The sequence below is a fragment of the Apteryx rowi genome, unplaced genomic scaffold, assembly GCF_003343035.1.
Source record: "Apteryx rowi isolate R43461 unplaced genomic scaffold, aptRow1 scaffold_626, whole genome shotgun sequence".
Classification (NCBI taxonomy): Eukaryota; Metazoa; Chordata; class Aves; order Apterygiformes; family Apterygidae; genus Apteryx; species Apteryx rowi.
The window spans coordinates 488,144-503,942 of record NW_020450901.1 but is presented as its reverse complement, the minus strand read 5'-3'; the positions used below and the strand labels follow the sequence as shown (position 1 = coordinate 503,942).

At 41.2% G+C, this 15,799-nt stretch overlaps 1 protein-coding gene across 3 annotated transcripts; it reads right to left on the bottom strand.

The window, feature by feature from the left end:
* Window positions 1-1,559: 1,559 nt before the first annotated feature.
* On the bottom strand, window positions 1,560-15,778 carry GPS1 (G protein pathway suppressor 1). 3 transcript variants are annotated; one of them, XM_026084092.1, is made up of 15 exons: window positions 15,588-15,778; window positions 15,059-15,262; window positions 13,963-14,055; window positions 12,118-12,299; window positions 10,699-10,863; window positions 10,365-10,500; window positions 10,126-10,203; window positions 9,658-9,718; window positions 9,180-9,265; window positions 8,616-8,710; window positions 7,378-7,483; window positions 6,919-6,999; window positions 6,653-6,790; window positions 6,274-6,408; window positions 1,560-5,488 (listed from the first exon to the last, which is right to left on the bottom strand). In XM_026084092.1, exons 1-15 carry the CDS (start codon window positions 15,711-15,713, stop codon window positions 5,414-5,416), a joined length of 1,761 nt encoding a protein of 586 aa, XP_025939877.1. In that variant the 5' UTR covers window positions 15,714-15,778; the 3' UTR covers window positions 1,560-5,413. The 3 variants fall into 3 exon arrangements, with proteins under 3 accessions (XP_025939877.1, XP_025939878.1, XP_025939879.1); XM_026084093.1 differs by lacking the exon at window positions 15,059-15,262 and having other exon boundaries at window positions 15,588-15,774; XM_026084094.1 differs by lacking the exons at window positions 15,059-15,262; window positions 15,588-15,778 and adding an exon at window positions 14,266-14,880.
* Window positions 15,779-15,799: the final 21 nt, after the last annotated feature.

Sequence of the window (15,799 nt, the reverse complement as noted above, 5' to 3'; positions counted from 1 at the left end):
AATTTGGAGGCTGGAATTAAATGCTGCCTAACATTTAGTTTTAGCTTTCTCCAGGTTATGATGACAAAAGTAGCTTAAACTCTGGTATTGAGTCTTCCCATTGTATTCAGTCATTATTAGAACAAAATACTTTCCATTATGTTCTGGGAATAGCATCTTCCAGGCTCAATCACTTTGTTAACCAAGTCTTTCAGCAGCTTTCAGAATTTCTGTCTACCCTCATATTGAAATTAAGTTTAGACACTAAGCTGGTAGGTGTTCTGCTAGCTTGCCTTGTGAATTGGAACCAGCACAGAAAGCCAAGGGGAAGGAAAGGGTGTGGCATTTACCAAATAGTCCAGTGATTAGTGTGGGAGAACCAGGTTTAAAAATGCCTCTTTGCCTCATTTAAAGATGAAAACTTGAAACCATGTCTCCTGGAAATATGTGGAAATATTCCACTTTCTTCACACAGACATACACTTTAAAGCTGTAAAGTATTCTGAACAGAATTCCCTGGCCTGTTGGAAAAGTCCTTCTTCTAATAAAGAGCTAAATATTCATTGCCATAGAATTTCAAAATGCCCACTTCCCCACCCCCCCACCCCATGTTATGCAGTTTCCCCACAACATCAGAAAGCTCAGTCCTCTCCCTGTCCTACTCACTGTGCCAGAGAAAATGTACAGTCAGAAACAGCTTCTGCAAGAGCAGCGTACACTGTTATAACATGGCAGTGGAGGGACTTTTGCTATTTGAGAGATCTGGATTATATCCTCAATTAAACAGTGGGATTTTAGAACAGGTCTCTCTCAAATATGCAGTCTCATCACAGAATCACTTACCAGTGTGAGAGTCCCAACCAGCTTTAGGCACCTGAATTCAGGAAGGATCTTACACTTGAGAATCCTAAATAGACATATACCTTCACAGAATTAGTATTTAAGGCATGTTCTTCCCCACCCCTTTCCAAGGCATTTCTTAATAGGCAATGCAGCTAGAAACACACTTAAGCTACAACCTGAACTTTCAACAGCCATTGTAGAAGATTAAAACCTCGTAATTAATGAGGTAGAGGACCACTGTATCAATTTCTTAATAACCAGTCCTTGTGAATCAGGAGGCACTATTACAACATGAGTAATGCTGAGCCATTTGCCACTTAAACTGGGCACACCTGCACCTACATTAACTAGGGATTGCTTTCAGGATAGCCAATATGCTAATTATCCTATTTATCTCTAATCAAAAAATTGCAGCCTGCAGACTCAGCAAGATTATGTCCTATTTTGCTCCTATGTCACAGGCCCTTGAGAAGAAATAAAGTATTAAATTTTAATGGGAGTAGGGGAGAACAGCATTCTGCATGTAGAAGCATGCCAGAAATGATCTTTAAAATTACCCACTTACATTTATTTGAGCTTGGGGGAAATGAGATTCCTGCACTTACTCCATTTTCACAGGCACACAAGAAAGAGGAGTACTGCCTTTATTTGGCAACCAGCTTCTCAGACAATATGCATCAGAGAACCAAAAAAAACCCAACCCAACAACAAAAAAAAAGGACAAGTAGTAAATCAAATGAAGACAGAAAACGCTGAATCTCAGCATATATTTACAGGGTACAAACTTTATGTACACACAGACTTCACAGTGACATAAATTCCAAGAGGATGGTATAATAGTCAAAGCTATGGCTGCAGAAGTACTAGAGAACTGGAAGACTGATATCTATGCGATAAAGCACAATGAGATTACCTAGTCTGATCTCCCACATAAGACAGGTCCCCAGGTCTTGCCACTTGAATTCTTGTTTGAATTAGACCATCTCTTGCTCCTGCATCTACCCTTATCTCTATGGCTTTTAATAAGTATATCAAATCCTAATTTTGAACCATGTTTTGCTGTCAAGAAATTGTCTTACTTGCATTAGGAATTTACCTAACTTCTAACCACTGAATCTCATACTTTTCTCTTAGAGGTTGATATATCCCTATTAGCCTGTTTCTGTTCCCAAGACAATTAATTTAGACTGATCAAGTTATTCTATAAGATAATCTAAAGCTAGGTTGTTCTATTAGAGCCTACAAAACCTTGAATTTAATTTACAGACCAAGTAAATGGGAATGCAGCAGCCAAAACAATAGCAGTTGAAGAGCAAAGCTCATGTGCAGAGCACAGAGTAATCCATCTCTGTTCTCTAAGAGTATCAGAGATAAGTGGAAGTCAATTCCATACAATTTTTTAAAATACTGCAAATTAACACTTAATGGACTACTGGAAAAAAAAAAAAAGCTCACCTGTATTAATCTCAGCTCTCACAATGCATGGCACAAGAAAAGGGTGAGAGCACTGTCATGTGGAGCACACTGCTCCCCCATTCTCACCTATTTCTCTTCCTATATAAAGTAATGAAGAAGAAGGCATAAGATCCTTGAATAGCCAAATTAAGTTGGTTTATTTATTTTTTTCTTCAAGAAGATCTATACTTGAACTGCTCCAACACAACACTCCCATAATGGCAGTTTGTGCCACTTTTGTGCTAATTAAAAGTGAACTGCCTTCACCAAAAGAACCTTCCTTCAAACTGTTCTTCCTTTATCCCTAGCCAGGTCAGGCTAAAAGAGGAGAATTTACACTRCATGAGCACACCATAAATTATGGCCTACCACTGGCAACTCCTTCCCTTTCAATCAAAGGTGCTGAACAAGTTAATGAAATACACTTAAATGAAGTTCCTCTGGACATATCTTAGCCATATCAACATGCTGCAAATACCACAAAACTTCATCCCCTGAATTAGCTGGGTGGTCACAGGGAATCCCTGAAAACTCATCTTATGGGAGTCATCTTACTGAGTGTTACTCTTTCCCCCTGGAAATTTAAGATTATTCTAATCGCGGTAATTTGGGGAAGGTTTATGAATGGGAGTTATACAGAACTGTATCCCTGCTATGTTGTATTTCCTAATCTTTGGACTGGCAAGTTGTTAGGACTGAAGTGGGAGATGAGCAAAATCTAGAGGAAATATGCCTGGACAGCCCTGACTCACATCTAGAAGACTCTAGTACAACAGCAGCTCCCTTCACAGGCTACCCAAAAGAGGTACATGCCGATAATTCTACACAAAATCATATGCCAGTGACACTTGAAAAATGCCAGTGAACTGAGCAGTAAGAAAGGAATGTTCTATCTGTCCAAAAGAGGTTGTAAGCATTTTTATCTGCAGATAAGAAACTGATAATCTTTGTCTTAGCTATGGAACTGCTCTGGGATACAGCGGAATTCCTGTTTCGATGAGTGAGAAACCGCTACTGCCACCTAGTGGGCTTTATGCTGACTGCTAAAGAATACTTGCTTTTAGCCACCTCCCAAATAGGAAAATGAAACTCTCACAAGAGCAGACAACTGCTAGAGGTTGAAAGAGCAGAGATTCTCAAGAGAGCATGCTGAAAAGGCAAAAGACCTCTGTTTACAACTGACGATTCCTCCAGTAGAAAGCCTACAGGAAGGGACAAAAGGAGCCAAATAAAATCAAGACAGCTGAAGATGTGTATCAGAAAAGATAGCCAACTGACACAATGCACTGAATTGGGTTGCAAAACCTTCTTTTCAAGACTAGGGTGCAAGATCTTTTCCTTAGAAATTGTATCACTAGCCCATTTGAACTAGGAGGAAAGTATCTAATCTGAAAGCAAGAAGGTTTAAATACTACAACAGAATTTAATGGCTTTGCTTCAGCATGAACAGAAGGCATTAAAATTACTTTCCCAGCATTTCTACAAGGACCTACAATAATTTACCTGAGGACTCAACTTGCCTTTCTCTCAAAACTGGCCATCTGTATGCCTGACTCAAAGTTCTTGATTAACTAGCTCCCTCCTTTCCCTCCTTTAAAATGTGATATTTTCTCCATGCCAAATGGAAGACATTTAACCAAAGACCTCACAGGAAGTATTGCTTCCATTTTCGGCACCTAAGTCAGAAAAAGCACAGAGTGCCAGAGGGAGAGAGCACTGCCGCAATTCAGCAGCTGTGTACAAAAAAGCAGTGTGGGATTTTGCTGTTAGAACATTTCCTCAAACTGCCCTTTCTTCACTGTCCATCCAAGCTACATCTCCAACCAGAAAAGAAGTGGCCTGCCAAAAATCATCAAGCTTAGCAGAAAACCAATGACTTGAGATAAAGATACCTAAAAACCAACTTTAACACAAAACCCCAAACACTGCAACACTGCAAAGCTTTTTAATCCTGCGGTTTAATGCACTAGAAATAACATCTTATATATATACACACACATTAAAAAAAAAAAAAAAAAAAAAAGCATTAACAATAACATCTGTAGTCAATTGCCAGTCCAGCCAGATCCAGCTGGATCAAAATTCTTAGCTTGCCTTATGAATTAGGTAAATGCAAGGCTGCAGTAACTTCAGAACATTCAGTGCATATCTCCTTTCATTAACACAGAATATGCATGCACACACCTGGGCTGCCACCTTTAATCCCTTTATAAAAGGGAAAGCAGAATAAATGCACCTGGAAAGCAGACACCTAGACTGGCTGCTTTCAGCTCTGCCCCAGGACTTGCGTGTTATTTTATGGCATTTATCCATGCTGCCAGAAGTAACTGTTGCACATGTTGGGAAACCATCACACACTGTGGCAGAAAGACTGGACAAACAGCAGTATTTGTATAAGGTAGAGATTTACTGCTATGGTAACACTGGGCCCCAAAGCCAGGTCATGTGCAGGTGGGAAACAAATCAAGAAATAGGTCTTTGAAAACAGAGGCCAGACAGAAAGAACCTGGATCCAGGTGAACACAACAACCTAAAATACAGGCCTGTGACTGAATGCATGGAAGCAGTGCCATGTGTTCAGGTATAAGTAAAAAAAAATCCTTAAGAGTTTCTTGAAAGAATCTCTTCTTCCATCAGAACTCTAGCTCCATAATTGAGAGCAATGCACTTACAGTTTATCTGAAATAAAGAGAAAGCAGAGCACTGCTCAGAATCAAGGCAATACTTTCAGGCCAGCAAAATTCATCTTTGATCACACCTGTCCATTCAACTTAACACTATTTTTTGCAGCGTTGAACCAAGAAAATTAATAGCAGCTGAAAAACCCTCTAATCAGCATCTGTATGAATAACCTAACAACTGTTCACGGAGCGGTGGATGAAGGAGAATGGAGGGAAATGTCCTACCAGCACTGAAATGATAACCTATTGCAGGGATGCCATTTTTAGAAAGAATTTMTTTTCTATGAGAATTAAAGTTACTGGAATATTCATATTATCCACCATCAGCCCTGACCCTCTCAACCCAGGCAAGAAGTGAGGGAGCCAGGGACAGTTTGTGAAGCTCAGCAGTTTTTGGGTGAGACACTGGATACAGTCCTGGAGGGACCACTTCTTTTGGTAGCGCCTGAAGTTTTTCACATGTTGGTGCTCATTCGGGATTGGCTGTTAGCTGGAGTAAGCTCCCCTTGGCTACCTTCTCTTGGAGGAGACTGCAACAAGAAGACCAAAACACATGCTAGTTAGCGACACGTGTACATATGCTACACAGAGTGCTTCCGGAGAAACCAAACGAAGAAGAGGTGAATCACAGCAGGATAGTAGCAGAAGGAGAGCCTACCCCCAACTCACAAATAACGATGGCTTTGGCAAGGTTTTGTGTTTATAATTTTTACAGCTACTGTTCACAAGAACTGTTCATAATTAAGTCAAATCAGACGTTTGAAACCACTTTTGTTTACTATTTACAAGGTGCAGTGGGCCCCCACAAGTTGAATAAAAAACCTGCTGGTAGTTGAATCTTTTCTGGCACTTATTTATCAGGGAGATTAATATACTACAGAAAATAACACTTTCTGCTGCAGGTGGCCGATTCTCCCCCAGGGCTTTCTTTTGGAACTGCATCCTAGAAGAAATACTTCAAACAAAAATGCTTTTATATTTCTTCTATTGAAAAAAAAGTTATTTAAATAATTTTTCTTTATTTTGGTAAGATAAGATATGTGTACCAAGAATTAGCCAGAATCAATTAGTCAGAATCAACTCAAGCATACAGACTTCAGAGTACACTCTACATTGCACAAGTTGGTCAGTGTATTGGCTAGAAATTCTTGTTTCTTCTGTATTTATTATTTAATATAGTAAGAATGTGTCCATTCATGAGCACAATAAATCCACTCCCCTCCAGAATCTTCAATTCACCAATGTTTGCATTTTCTGTTTAAAAAAAAAAAAAAAAGTAACACTGCTTCAGATTCCACATTTAACATGCCCATACCTTGACATGTATCTGGTTGCGCAGGACTGCTGCCCGCAGGATCATAGCTTTGGCACGTCGCTGAAACTCTTTGCCCATTAGTAAAGACTTCTCGAAAGTGGTGCTGCGCTGGTCTACGTCTCGAGCATAAAGAATCTGTAACCAATACAGAAAACTGGATGCAGGAGCTATGACAGGGTTCCATACCAGAAAGCCCTTTCTGCACAAGGGAACAAGGCTGAGGTATCATGGAGTCTGAGTTTCCATGCAGATCCACCCTACTGAAAATACCAGTCACTACAGATGAATGCAACTTCAAAGTCTCCCAGGAATGGAGAATTTCTAAATACTAGTACAGCTGCTCACTCCAGTCCACAACCTGTGGCTCAGGTGCACTGACCTTACTGTGCGAGTCTATTCTGGCATTGATCAGTCCCTCCAGGATCAGCTGAGTAAGTTCATCTTCCAGAGCAGCCACTGTGGTATTAAAAGCAGTGGCCATCTTGCGCATGTCTGCTGACACATAGGGGCTGAAGTACTAGAAAGAAAGAAATATTTAGTTGCCAAGTGTACTCCCCACCTTCTAAAACACTGTAAGAAAAGCAATTAGGAAGAGGTTTCCTACCTCGCTGTTCATCTATCTCTCAGGATTACAGGAACAATTACCTGGATAAGGGCACGATTTCGAATTTGGGTATAAAGTGTCCTGACATGAGGTGCAAGGTACATATCCAGCAGCAGGTTGTCCTACGCAAAAAAACAAAAACAAAAAAATCAGAAGCAGAGAAGCAGCCTAGAAAAAAATATTATTCTTATGTTCTTAAGCATGCATATGTATATACTTAAACCTTAAGGATATTAATATCCACTACAGCAACACAAGACTATAAAATAATATGAAATAAAAGAACAATATATTAAAAAAATATATAATTTCTCCTCACCCTCCACTGCCAAACTACTCCCAGTTTCCATTCACCATCTCAGGAGGCAGAAGGGATAGCAAAMAGAGCTGAGCATGGAACACACTCCTAGTAGCTACTTTTAATATTCACTGCCTCTCACAAAAGGCCACAGAAAGGGAACTCTTAGGGTCTGTTTCTGCACTGCTCCCCTGCAACTCACCTTCATCTCATCCAGCATCTTCAGGCATGAAGCATATTTGGATTCATAAAACTTGAAGATGATGTCACGAACCTGTGGCTCCAGCTCCAAAAACAATTTGAAGGAGCTACAGATAAACAGGCAGTGATCAGACCTTGGAACCCACCACTGAGATACCCCCACAACCTCATCACTCCAAATTACAAGGTTACAAACTCTCACTATCATTTAAAGACTCCAAAAATTTACTCTCTAAAAATTTACTCTCTAACAGACCAGAGAGACCATTTTCAGCAGGGCAGGGAGTCTGGAAGAGAGAGAGGTGCAGCACAGCATCAGAGCTGTGGCAAAGGCAGGCAAGAGACTTTGCCAAAACAAGTAGTAGAAATGTTTGTCCGCACAAGGCAAGAAAACAGGTGGGACAGGTCAGAATCAAGACACACCATCAGAAGACATAGGCAACATTGGTGTGTGCCGTGTTCTGTGCTAGCCAGCTTTGTGTTCCCTTTCAAAAGCACAATCTCCTCTAAGTACAGCATGCCATAGGTAGGTTCAGCATGCAACTGTCTCAGGAAAACAACATAATTTAAGTGGGGGAGACCTTTGGGATGCACATCCTTTCTCAGTGCTCTCCCAATTCTCCACCCCAGATTTCTGAACTCTGGGACCTTACCTTATGAGCCAGCCAAAGAAAAAATGTCAGTGTAATGCCCCTTTTTCCACATCAATTTAAAATTACTGCTTCCATACCCTTAGCTGTCAAGAATTTAGCATTGGAATCATTTAATCTATGATGCACAAACATCCATGTTCTTCCAAAACCTGTAATTCTCATAACTTTGCATATTTTGCAGTTAGATTATCATATTAATCAAAGCTGTATTAACAATTATTAGTTTGTATTAATATGATTAACATACACCAAAACAAGTCATAACATGAAGGCAAATTATCTTACAGCTGCCTTCTATAATGCTGTCTCACTCCGATTTAAGATCCGACGTTGGCAGCTGCTAAGATACAGAAAAGTGGGCTATGCAGATATGACCTGGGTCGGAGACTTCTGTTATATTACAAAAATTTCAGCTGTGACTAACCACTGTGATAGTGAAATCTCACCTAACACTAATTTCTAAGGCTCAGTGGTTCTTTCTCTCCTGTAAGAGACTGCTACTCCTGTCAGAATCCATTCTCAAACCAGAGCCCATGTCCCAAAAGATGTCCTGTACTGTACAAATTCTTCTCAAGGCATCACTCACCTGCTGGAGATAACATTTCGTTGTAGTTCCTGGCGGTCAAAGGTAGCAAGGGCACAGAGACCACCATACACAGCCACATTGCTAGGAGATAACAGCTAGAGAGAGAGAGAGAGAGAGAGAAAGAGAGAGATCTGAACTGGAGCACTAACTACCAAAATGGCAGAAGTCTGGAATTAGGTATCCTACCCCAGGCATTTCCTTCACCCAGTGACAAGACTAGTCCTTGCCAAATGCAGTGGAAGCACTCAACATGCTCTCAGGCATTCATTCAACCTGAGGAGTGAATGCCCACTGCTAACAGCAGAAACCAATGCCAGCAACCAGTCTTTTGACTGGACTACACAGGTGCACGTATCCCACACAGAATACCTATGTGACATACAGTAGACTGTTTAGAGAACTCAAGAACAGAGTGGTTTTTTTTTTGTAAAACATGATTCACAACACCATCAAAACATATAGGAGTGCTGTGAGGATAACTACAGCATCTGAATTTTACAATCTAATACTTAGAACAATTACATCCCTTCTAAGACCTGCACACAGTGCCCTCTTGGTCCTCACCTCAGGGAAATCACAATGATCAAATGATGCCAACAAGAAGCACTTTGCTGCCTGTTTGTACTTCCGAGCAGCTAGTTCAGCCAAGCCTAGAAACCAGAAAAAAGTTAGTACTCTATGATAGTACACAAAGTAGGAGAAATTGCAAAATCTATGGAGTAGAATGGGCCCCACAAGGTTGCTTGGGCCTTCACTTTTGAAGTGAAACAGACTCTTGGCCAGTATCTGGCATCTTGTAGACTACATTGACTCACACTGGCATCCTCTCTGAAGAAGCTTAGGGAGAAGAAAGAAAATTCAAAACCTAGTCAGCAGTTCTATCTCATCAGTTTTAATATTTCTGCATTTCTGGTGAGAAAATATGACACATGGCAAATATAAGAGAACAAATCAAGCACACTCTGCTGTCAAAGAGCCCTGTGGACAGCTAACAGGCAGAAAGAAGGGCAGAAAAATCCAGGAAGCTGAGGGATTCACTCACCTGCTGCACATTTCAGTTTGGTGAGAATTGCTTGTGTCTGACTGTCTCTTTCTCCTCTTTGCTAGAGGATGGAAAAAAGCAGTAATGAGCAAGTAGTGTGAAAACCTTTTTGATTACAGCTGTCCTTGGGATAGTTCATCCTAACAGTTAACTTACAGATCTCAACATCAAGATAACTTAATTTCACCTGTCTTGGGAAATATGGCAAGAACTGAAATGGATACTGAGGATGGGAAATCTCTTAGCATTTACCATGACTTAGATTTCCTAGGCACATACCATGTGGAGATAAGCAGCAATGAACCTTAAAAGGAATAGTATACAAGTCAGGGAATGGACAGATTAGAGGAAGAACAGACTGAGAGTCTTAGAGGGAACTAATCCTAAAGGGGGAAAGGGAGAAATCCCACTACAAATTTTGGAGACAGAAAGCAAAGGGAAAATGCAAGTTAAAAAGCAGAACCTTACCTCTGCAATTTCTGGTGTAGACTCAGCCTTGCTTACATAGCTCAGAACATGAGACCAATTCTGGAGGTAGACACTGACCTGCAGACAGCCAGAAAGACAGCACAGATCAAGGCATGAATAAACAGTGTTACCTGCATAAGCTCTCTCATTACAGATGCAAGAGGTGTAACTGGGCCCCCATGGACTGCACAATAGGTGTCAGAAAAACTCCAATTACCATTCTCTGCAGATCCTCCTACCTTAATAACATTGAGGCACATGTTGATAACATGTTTAGCACTGGTGCAGTAATCACGGGCTCGCGAGTAACATTTGAGAGCGTTGCTAAGGTCCCCACAGTCAAGGTAATGATCACCTAAGTCATCATGGCCTCTCCTGGAGCACAGGAATTAAAATACCAATGAATTGTGAACTCAGAAAGTGCAGAAAAGAAAAGGGACACAGAGTCAGTTTGCTTGAAACAAGTAACTCAGCACACTGACCTAAGGCACTGAATGCAGTTGACATCCTGTGTTAGGTGCCTGGAAGAGCAAAATGCTCTCCCTTGCTTCAGCAGAGCCTTCTACATCTCACCTGATACTCTCCTTGATGGAGTTCCCTTTGTAATTTTTCAGATCTGTGTCCAGTTTCTCCAGTTTAAGAAGAGCTTTTTTGCGTGTAGCTTCAACCCAAGCTGTGTCAAGAGGAGGGGGTTCGACTCCACTATCAGGGACAGCATCAGGTGTGTTCTGCAGTTCTCTGAAAAGAAAGAGTTTGAACTGGGCTATTATGCTGCAAGCTTTTCAAAACAGAGGTCTGATAAGTACATGGCACCGTTATCCTAACAAATGGTACCACATACACCAAACAGACCAAAAAAAAAAAAAAGGTGGGGAGGGGAAAGAAAAGGAAAAAATGGCTGCTATGATTTGCAGTGAAATAGCAACAGAAGCATCAGATGTTTACAAATTCTTCTCAAAATTACCCTAATGATCCTTTGTAGATATTTTATTAACAAGCAAGTTCTTCTTAATTTTAAAGAAAAAGCCAACCTATTCTATAAATCAATAAGTCATTATGCCACAAATCAAGCAAGTTAGTAACAGTGCTGCAAGTAATTATTACATTCTATTAACTTCTAAAGAGTCATAAAATCCAATCAAACGTATGGGACACAATACACATGTGTTTCTGAGTTCTCTCCCCAACTATGTTGCAAGGGCTTGATAGCAAAGCTACACTGTACAGATGCTACGCTACTTCTTTTAATGAGGTATCTACAATGGAGTGCAAGTCAAAGAAAACCTAATCCTGGAGAGTAATATAACTCCATCGAGCTCAAATCAACATTTTTACTTGCACTGAACTCCTTTTCCAACATTTTAACCAGAAAAACAATTTTTTTTTTAAGCCAACAGTCCTTTCCACATATAAGAAAGTAATGAGTATGCTGTCATATAGACATGGTAAAAGGCTCCCAGAGCAAAACAGACAAGAAATCAGCAAATGTGCATACCAACAAAAAAAAATGTGAAGACAGGAATTATGGATGGATAAGTGAAGTATCAAAGGCAATCATCAACAGACTATCCTTAATTGTAAAGCTGTCATTAGGAAAAAACATGGCAATGATGCAAACATTTAAATAAGGTGTTAATTTACAAACACAAGAGCATCTAGAAGAAGCTTAATCTCCAGAGTTTTCCTTAGGAGAGACAAGTGTGTTCATTAACATTTGAAGCAGCTACAAGGACTAATCTCTCCTCATCACCTACCTGTAGCCCTTTAAAACATTAAGGCTCCACACTGAAATAGTAAGCTTTTTGTGTTTAATCTTCAGAAAAGCACCAAATCTTAGCCTAGAAACATATAGTTCATTGTTATCAAATTCTAAGGGCCAAGATAATTTGTATAAGCAACATTCCACTATTACGTGCAAAGTTTCCTCCTGTGGCACATCTGTCTTAATACAGTCAAAGCAGCTCTCCCATGTTCCCATCTCTTTCTCAGTACCTGGTGGCCTCAGACAATTTTCTGTGGATTTCCTCGTACACATCAACATTGAAAGTTCTCTGGACAAAYGACAGTGCCATCTTGAGAGCCTCCACTCGCAGCTGTGGGCAGTGATCAGCAATAAATTGCAGCCGCTCAATTCGCATAAGACCGCTGTAACTCGATGCATACTGCTCCAAATCCTGCAAACAAGATCTGGTCTCAGAAGGCAAAGATGGCAACACTAACTCACACTGTGACTTTGCCCGGATTTCATCATTTGAGCTGAAGTTTCCCAGACCAGACACCCATCCTTGACAGTTTTTCCCTAAAAAATAGTTTCCAAATGAGAATTTGCACTCTTTTACTCATACTAACTTCTTAAAACATCTCCTTAGAGAACTACTAGGATCACTTACTTTTGGGGAAGGATCTGAGATTTACAATTCTGAACATGTAATAAATTTTAAGCCTTTGGGAGAAGAGCTAAAAATCACTTTACATGTGGCCAGTAAAGACATGCTAAAGCCTTGCTGGTAGATTTCCCAAAGAAAAGAAGTACAAATGTAAACAAACATAACAATGTTCAGGGCCAAATCTAGCACTTGGGCATCAGGAAACACTAGATTCGGGTTGCCTGTCCACACTTAATTTGTTCCCTTCTGTGTGCCAAAATTAAGACACAGTTATAGATGTCATGATCACATTTTCTAACGTGACTCTTCCGTGATTTAGTGAAAGAATGAACTTACTCTGAGACTGAAACAGGACTGTGTGCACTGAAGACCTGTCTTTAGGATTCCTGCTTTATTTGCTGCAGAATCTGAGAAATACAAAAGCAGGAGCATTCCTTCTTCCAGTGTTTCATGTCTGAGGCTGCACAATACTCCTGACATCTCTGAGCAATTTCAACTTTACTCCTCGACTCTTTGAATGTCAAAGGGGTATTATGTTCCTTCACATCATATAATCATGGTGAAAATAAAATCCCTAATGTCTGTGAAACATTCAGATGCTATACTAACAAGCAAGACAAAAAGGCTAAAAACATAATTACATCATCATTCTATCTTCAGAACAAAATTTAAATGCAGTGAAATCAAACAAGGTATCAGCCCATACACTGAATAAAGAATTAATGAGGGCTGTGCAGAAAACAGTGAATGACCATATGACAACTGTATTACAAGGCACAGGGACAAGAGGGGCAAATTGGAGCTTCAGAGGTTATATGAGATCCAGACCTTTCCAACTGAGTGCTTTATTTTGCAATTTTAATGTTGCTTTAACCTTTTTTTTAATTAACATTTTTGTTCTCTTCTGTGGCATTCATCTCCCACTACTGCAGAACTGATACACAGAAATTGGCCAAAATCTCAAACCATGAATTAAAAATTGAAGAAACTGATACTAGCAAATGCAGCCCTTAACAACTTGACAGCTCTGTGAGTTTTAGCCAGTCTCCAGAGGATCACGACACAAGGAAAGAATTCTATCCTAATTATATACTTAAAGCATCTGAGCTTAGCTCTGCAGAGAAAAGGACACATCTTTAAATAAAGGAAAGATGTCTCTATAAGTAATCAGAGATGTACTAAACGTTTCAGAATGCAATCTATATCAAGCAAACAGCACACAGCAAACCACAGCACAGCACTTCCTCCTTCATCAGAAAGCGGAGTAGAGAGCAGACAAAGAGCTACAGAAGAAGTCACTGTTATTCTTATCACACCTTGCTTACAAGAGAGTCTATTAATTTCTAAACAGAAATTTGACAAGGAGTAAAATGAAGGCATCTTCCAAAAACCTGAAAGGAAGAGGCCATGCCCAAGAAATGTAACCCTTCTGCCTTCAACCAGCACATACCAGAGTGGGGTTTTCCACCACATAGTTGATATCAGGTGCATTCTGCTGATCTTCTTGTGGATCTACGTCAATCTGCATGGGCTCTACTGCACCCTAGAACAGCAAATTTAGTCAAAAGTAGCTTATTACATTTGAGCAGGAAACAACTATGTGACTCAATCTGTTAAAGACTTACTTAAATACACATGAAATTATAAAAATGAAAGACTACCCTTCAGCTTTTATACATATTCATGATTTTTTTCTAGCGATGCCATTGCTCAGCATGAAGCTTCCTCTAAAAAAAGCAGCACTAATTCTCACCTTTCATACAGAGCATTTTCCTTCTTTCAGAAGTTCATCAAGCAAGTGATAAGGCATCAAAGTGAAGGGGTCAGTATACCTGATGCTACATAGCATCTCAGGGTGCATGCTAAATTCCAAAAGACATTCCATTTCTCTTTCTTGAGTGAGAGTTGGGGTTTCACCCACTGTCAGCTCACATACTGATTTGACTCGCGTCTCCAAGATTTAAGAAAAATCTCACAAAATTTGAAGTAAAGCAAGGAAAGTGCATATAAGTTTGTGTCAAAATTTGCCATTTTTTGTATGAGGGAGAGGGATGGAGTACCAAAGGAGAGTCTAATTGTCCAGATAACCACTCAGGAAAACAGCATTGCCAATATTGTTTAGGTTGCCATGTACCAAGACCATTGCTTTTCCCACCTTTATCCAATTTATTTCTTTGCTTAAGTGTTGTGGTTGCTTTTTTGGGGGCTGTATTTGCCTACCACAGAAAAATCTGATCTATGACTTAGATGCCTTAGGATCCAGCGTTACAGAAACTAACAATAACTCCAGCTAGTGAAACAGAATGACTTGTGTCCTGCCACCCTGGTAGGCTGTGCTCTGCATTTCTTCCTAAACTCCCAGATGAGGAAAAGCACAAGTGGATTAAAAGACTCACTAGGAGATACAAATTGAGACATTTTCAAGCTAGCTATTTATTTTGGAAAGAAAATAAAAGGTTTACTTAATAACTACTCACAAAGCAAATAAAATAACGCTCACTCCCCAAGACTTTCTGAGCCCAGAAGAGTGCCCTGTTTGAAGGTACCTCATAAAGCATCGTACAAGCTGACAAGCTGGCACTCAAGCTGAAGTCTCCTGCCGTACTCGGGAGGAAGAGATCTGACCTACTGCTGCAGGGGGTGCAGTACAGATCTGTCACTGATGAAGAAGCTGAGGTGGGTGCTGAACTATCCCTCATCCTGTCCTGACTTTCTGCACCCCCTCGCCCTGATACAGAACTTGCTGGCTGCTAAAGGGAAGAAAGACAGTTAACTCGCAAAGGGAACAGCTGCGTGGCTACAGAAGTTTCAGGTTCAGCAGAGCAACCCCCTTCGGGCTTCTACCGCTTTACCTCTTTACTGCGGCCCCTCTTCACGCCCGCTTTATTGCGCCCTTCTCTACCACCCGAGCTCCAGCCACAGCGCACACAGAGCGAAAAATAACCAGGGGGCCGCTGCGGGGCCCCTCGGCTGCGCGCGCTCGCCACAAACGGCGGCGGCGGCACAAACGGGTCCCGAAGGGCCGGCGACTGCGCCGCCGCTGCGGGGGCAGCGGGGTCGGCGGCGGGCCCGTACCTGCAAGTTAAAGACCTGGACGGGCAGCGGCATCCTTCCCCTCGCACCGCCGCTTCCGGCTGACCTCCCAGCGTCTACCTCCGGCCCAACTTCCGCTTCCGGTCGCGCGCCGCCGCCAGACCGCATCCGACAGGTGAAGCCCTTAAAGGGCCCGCGGCCCACTGCCTGCCCCCCTGCCGCCGGCGGGCGGGACCGCGCCGCATCACTGGCCG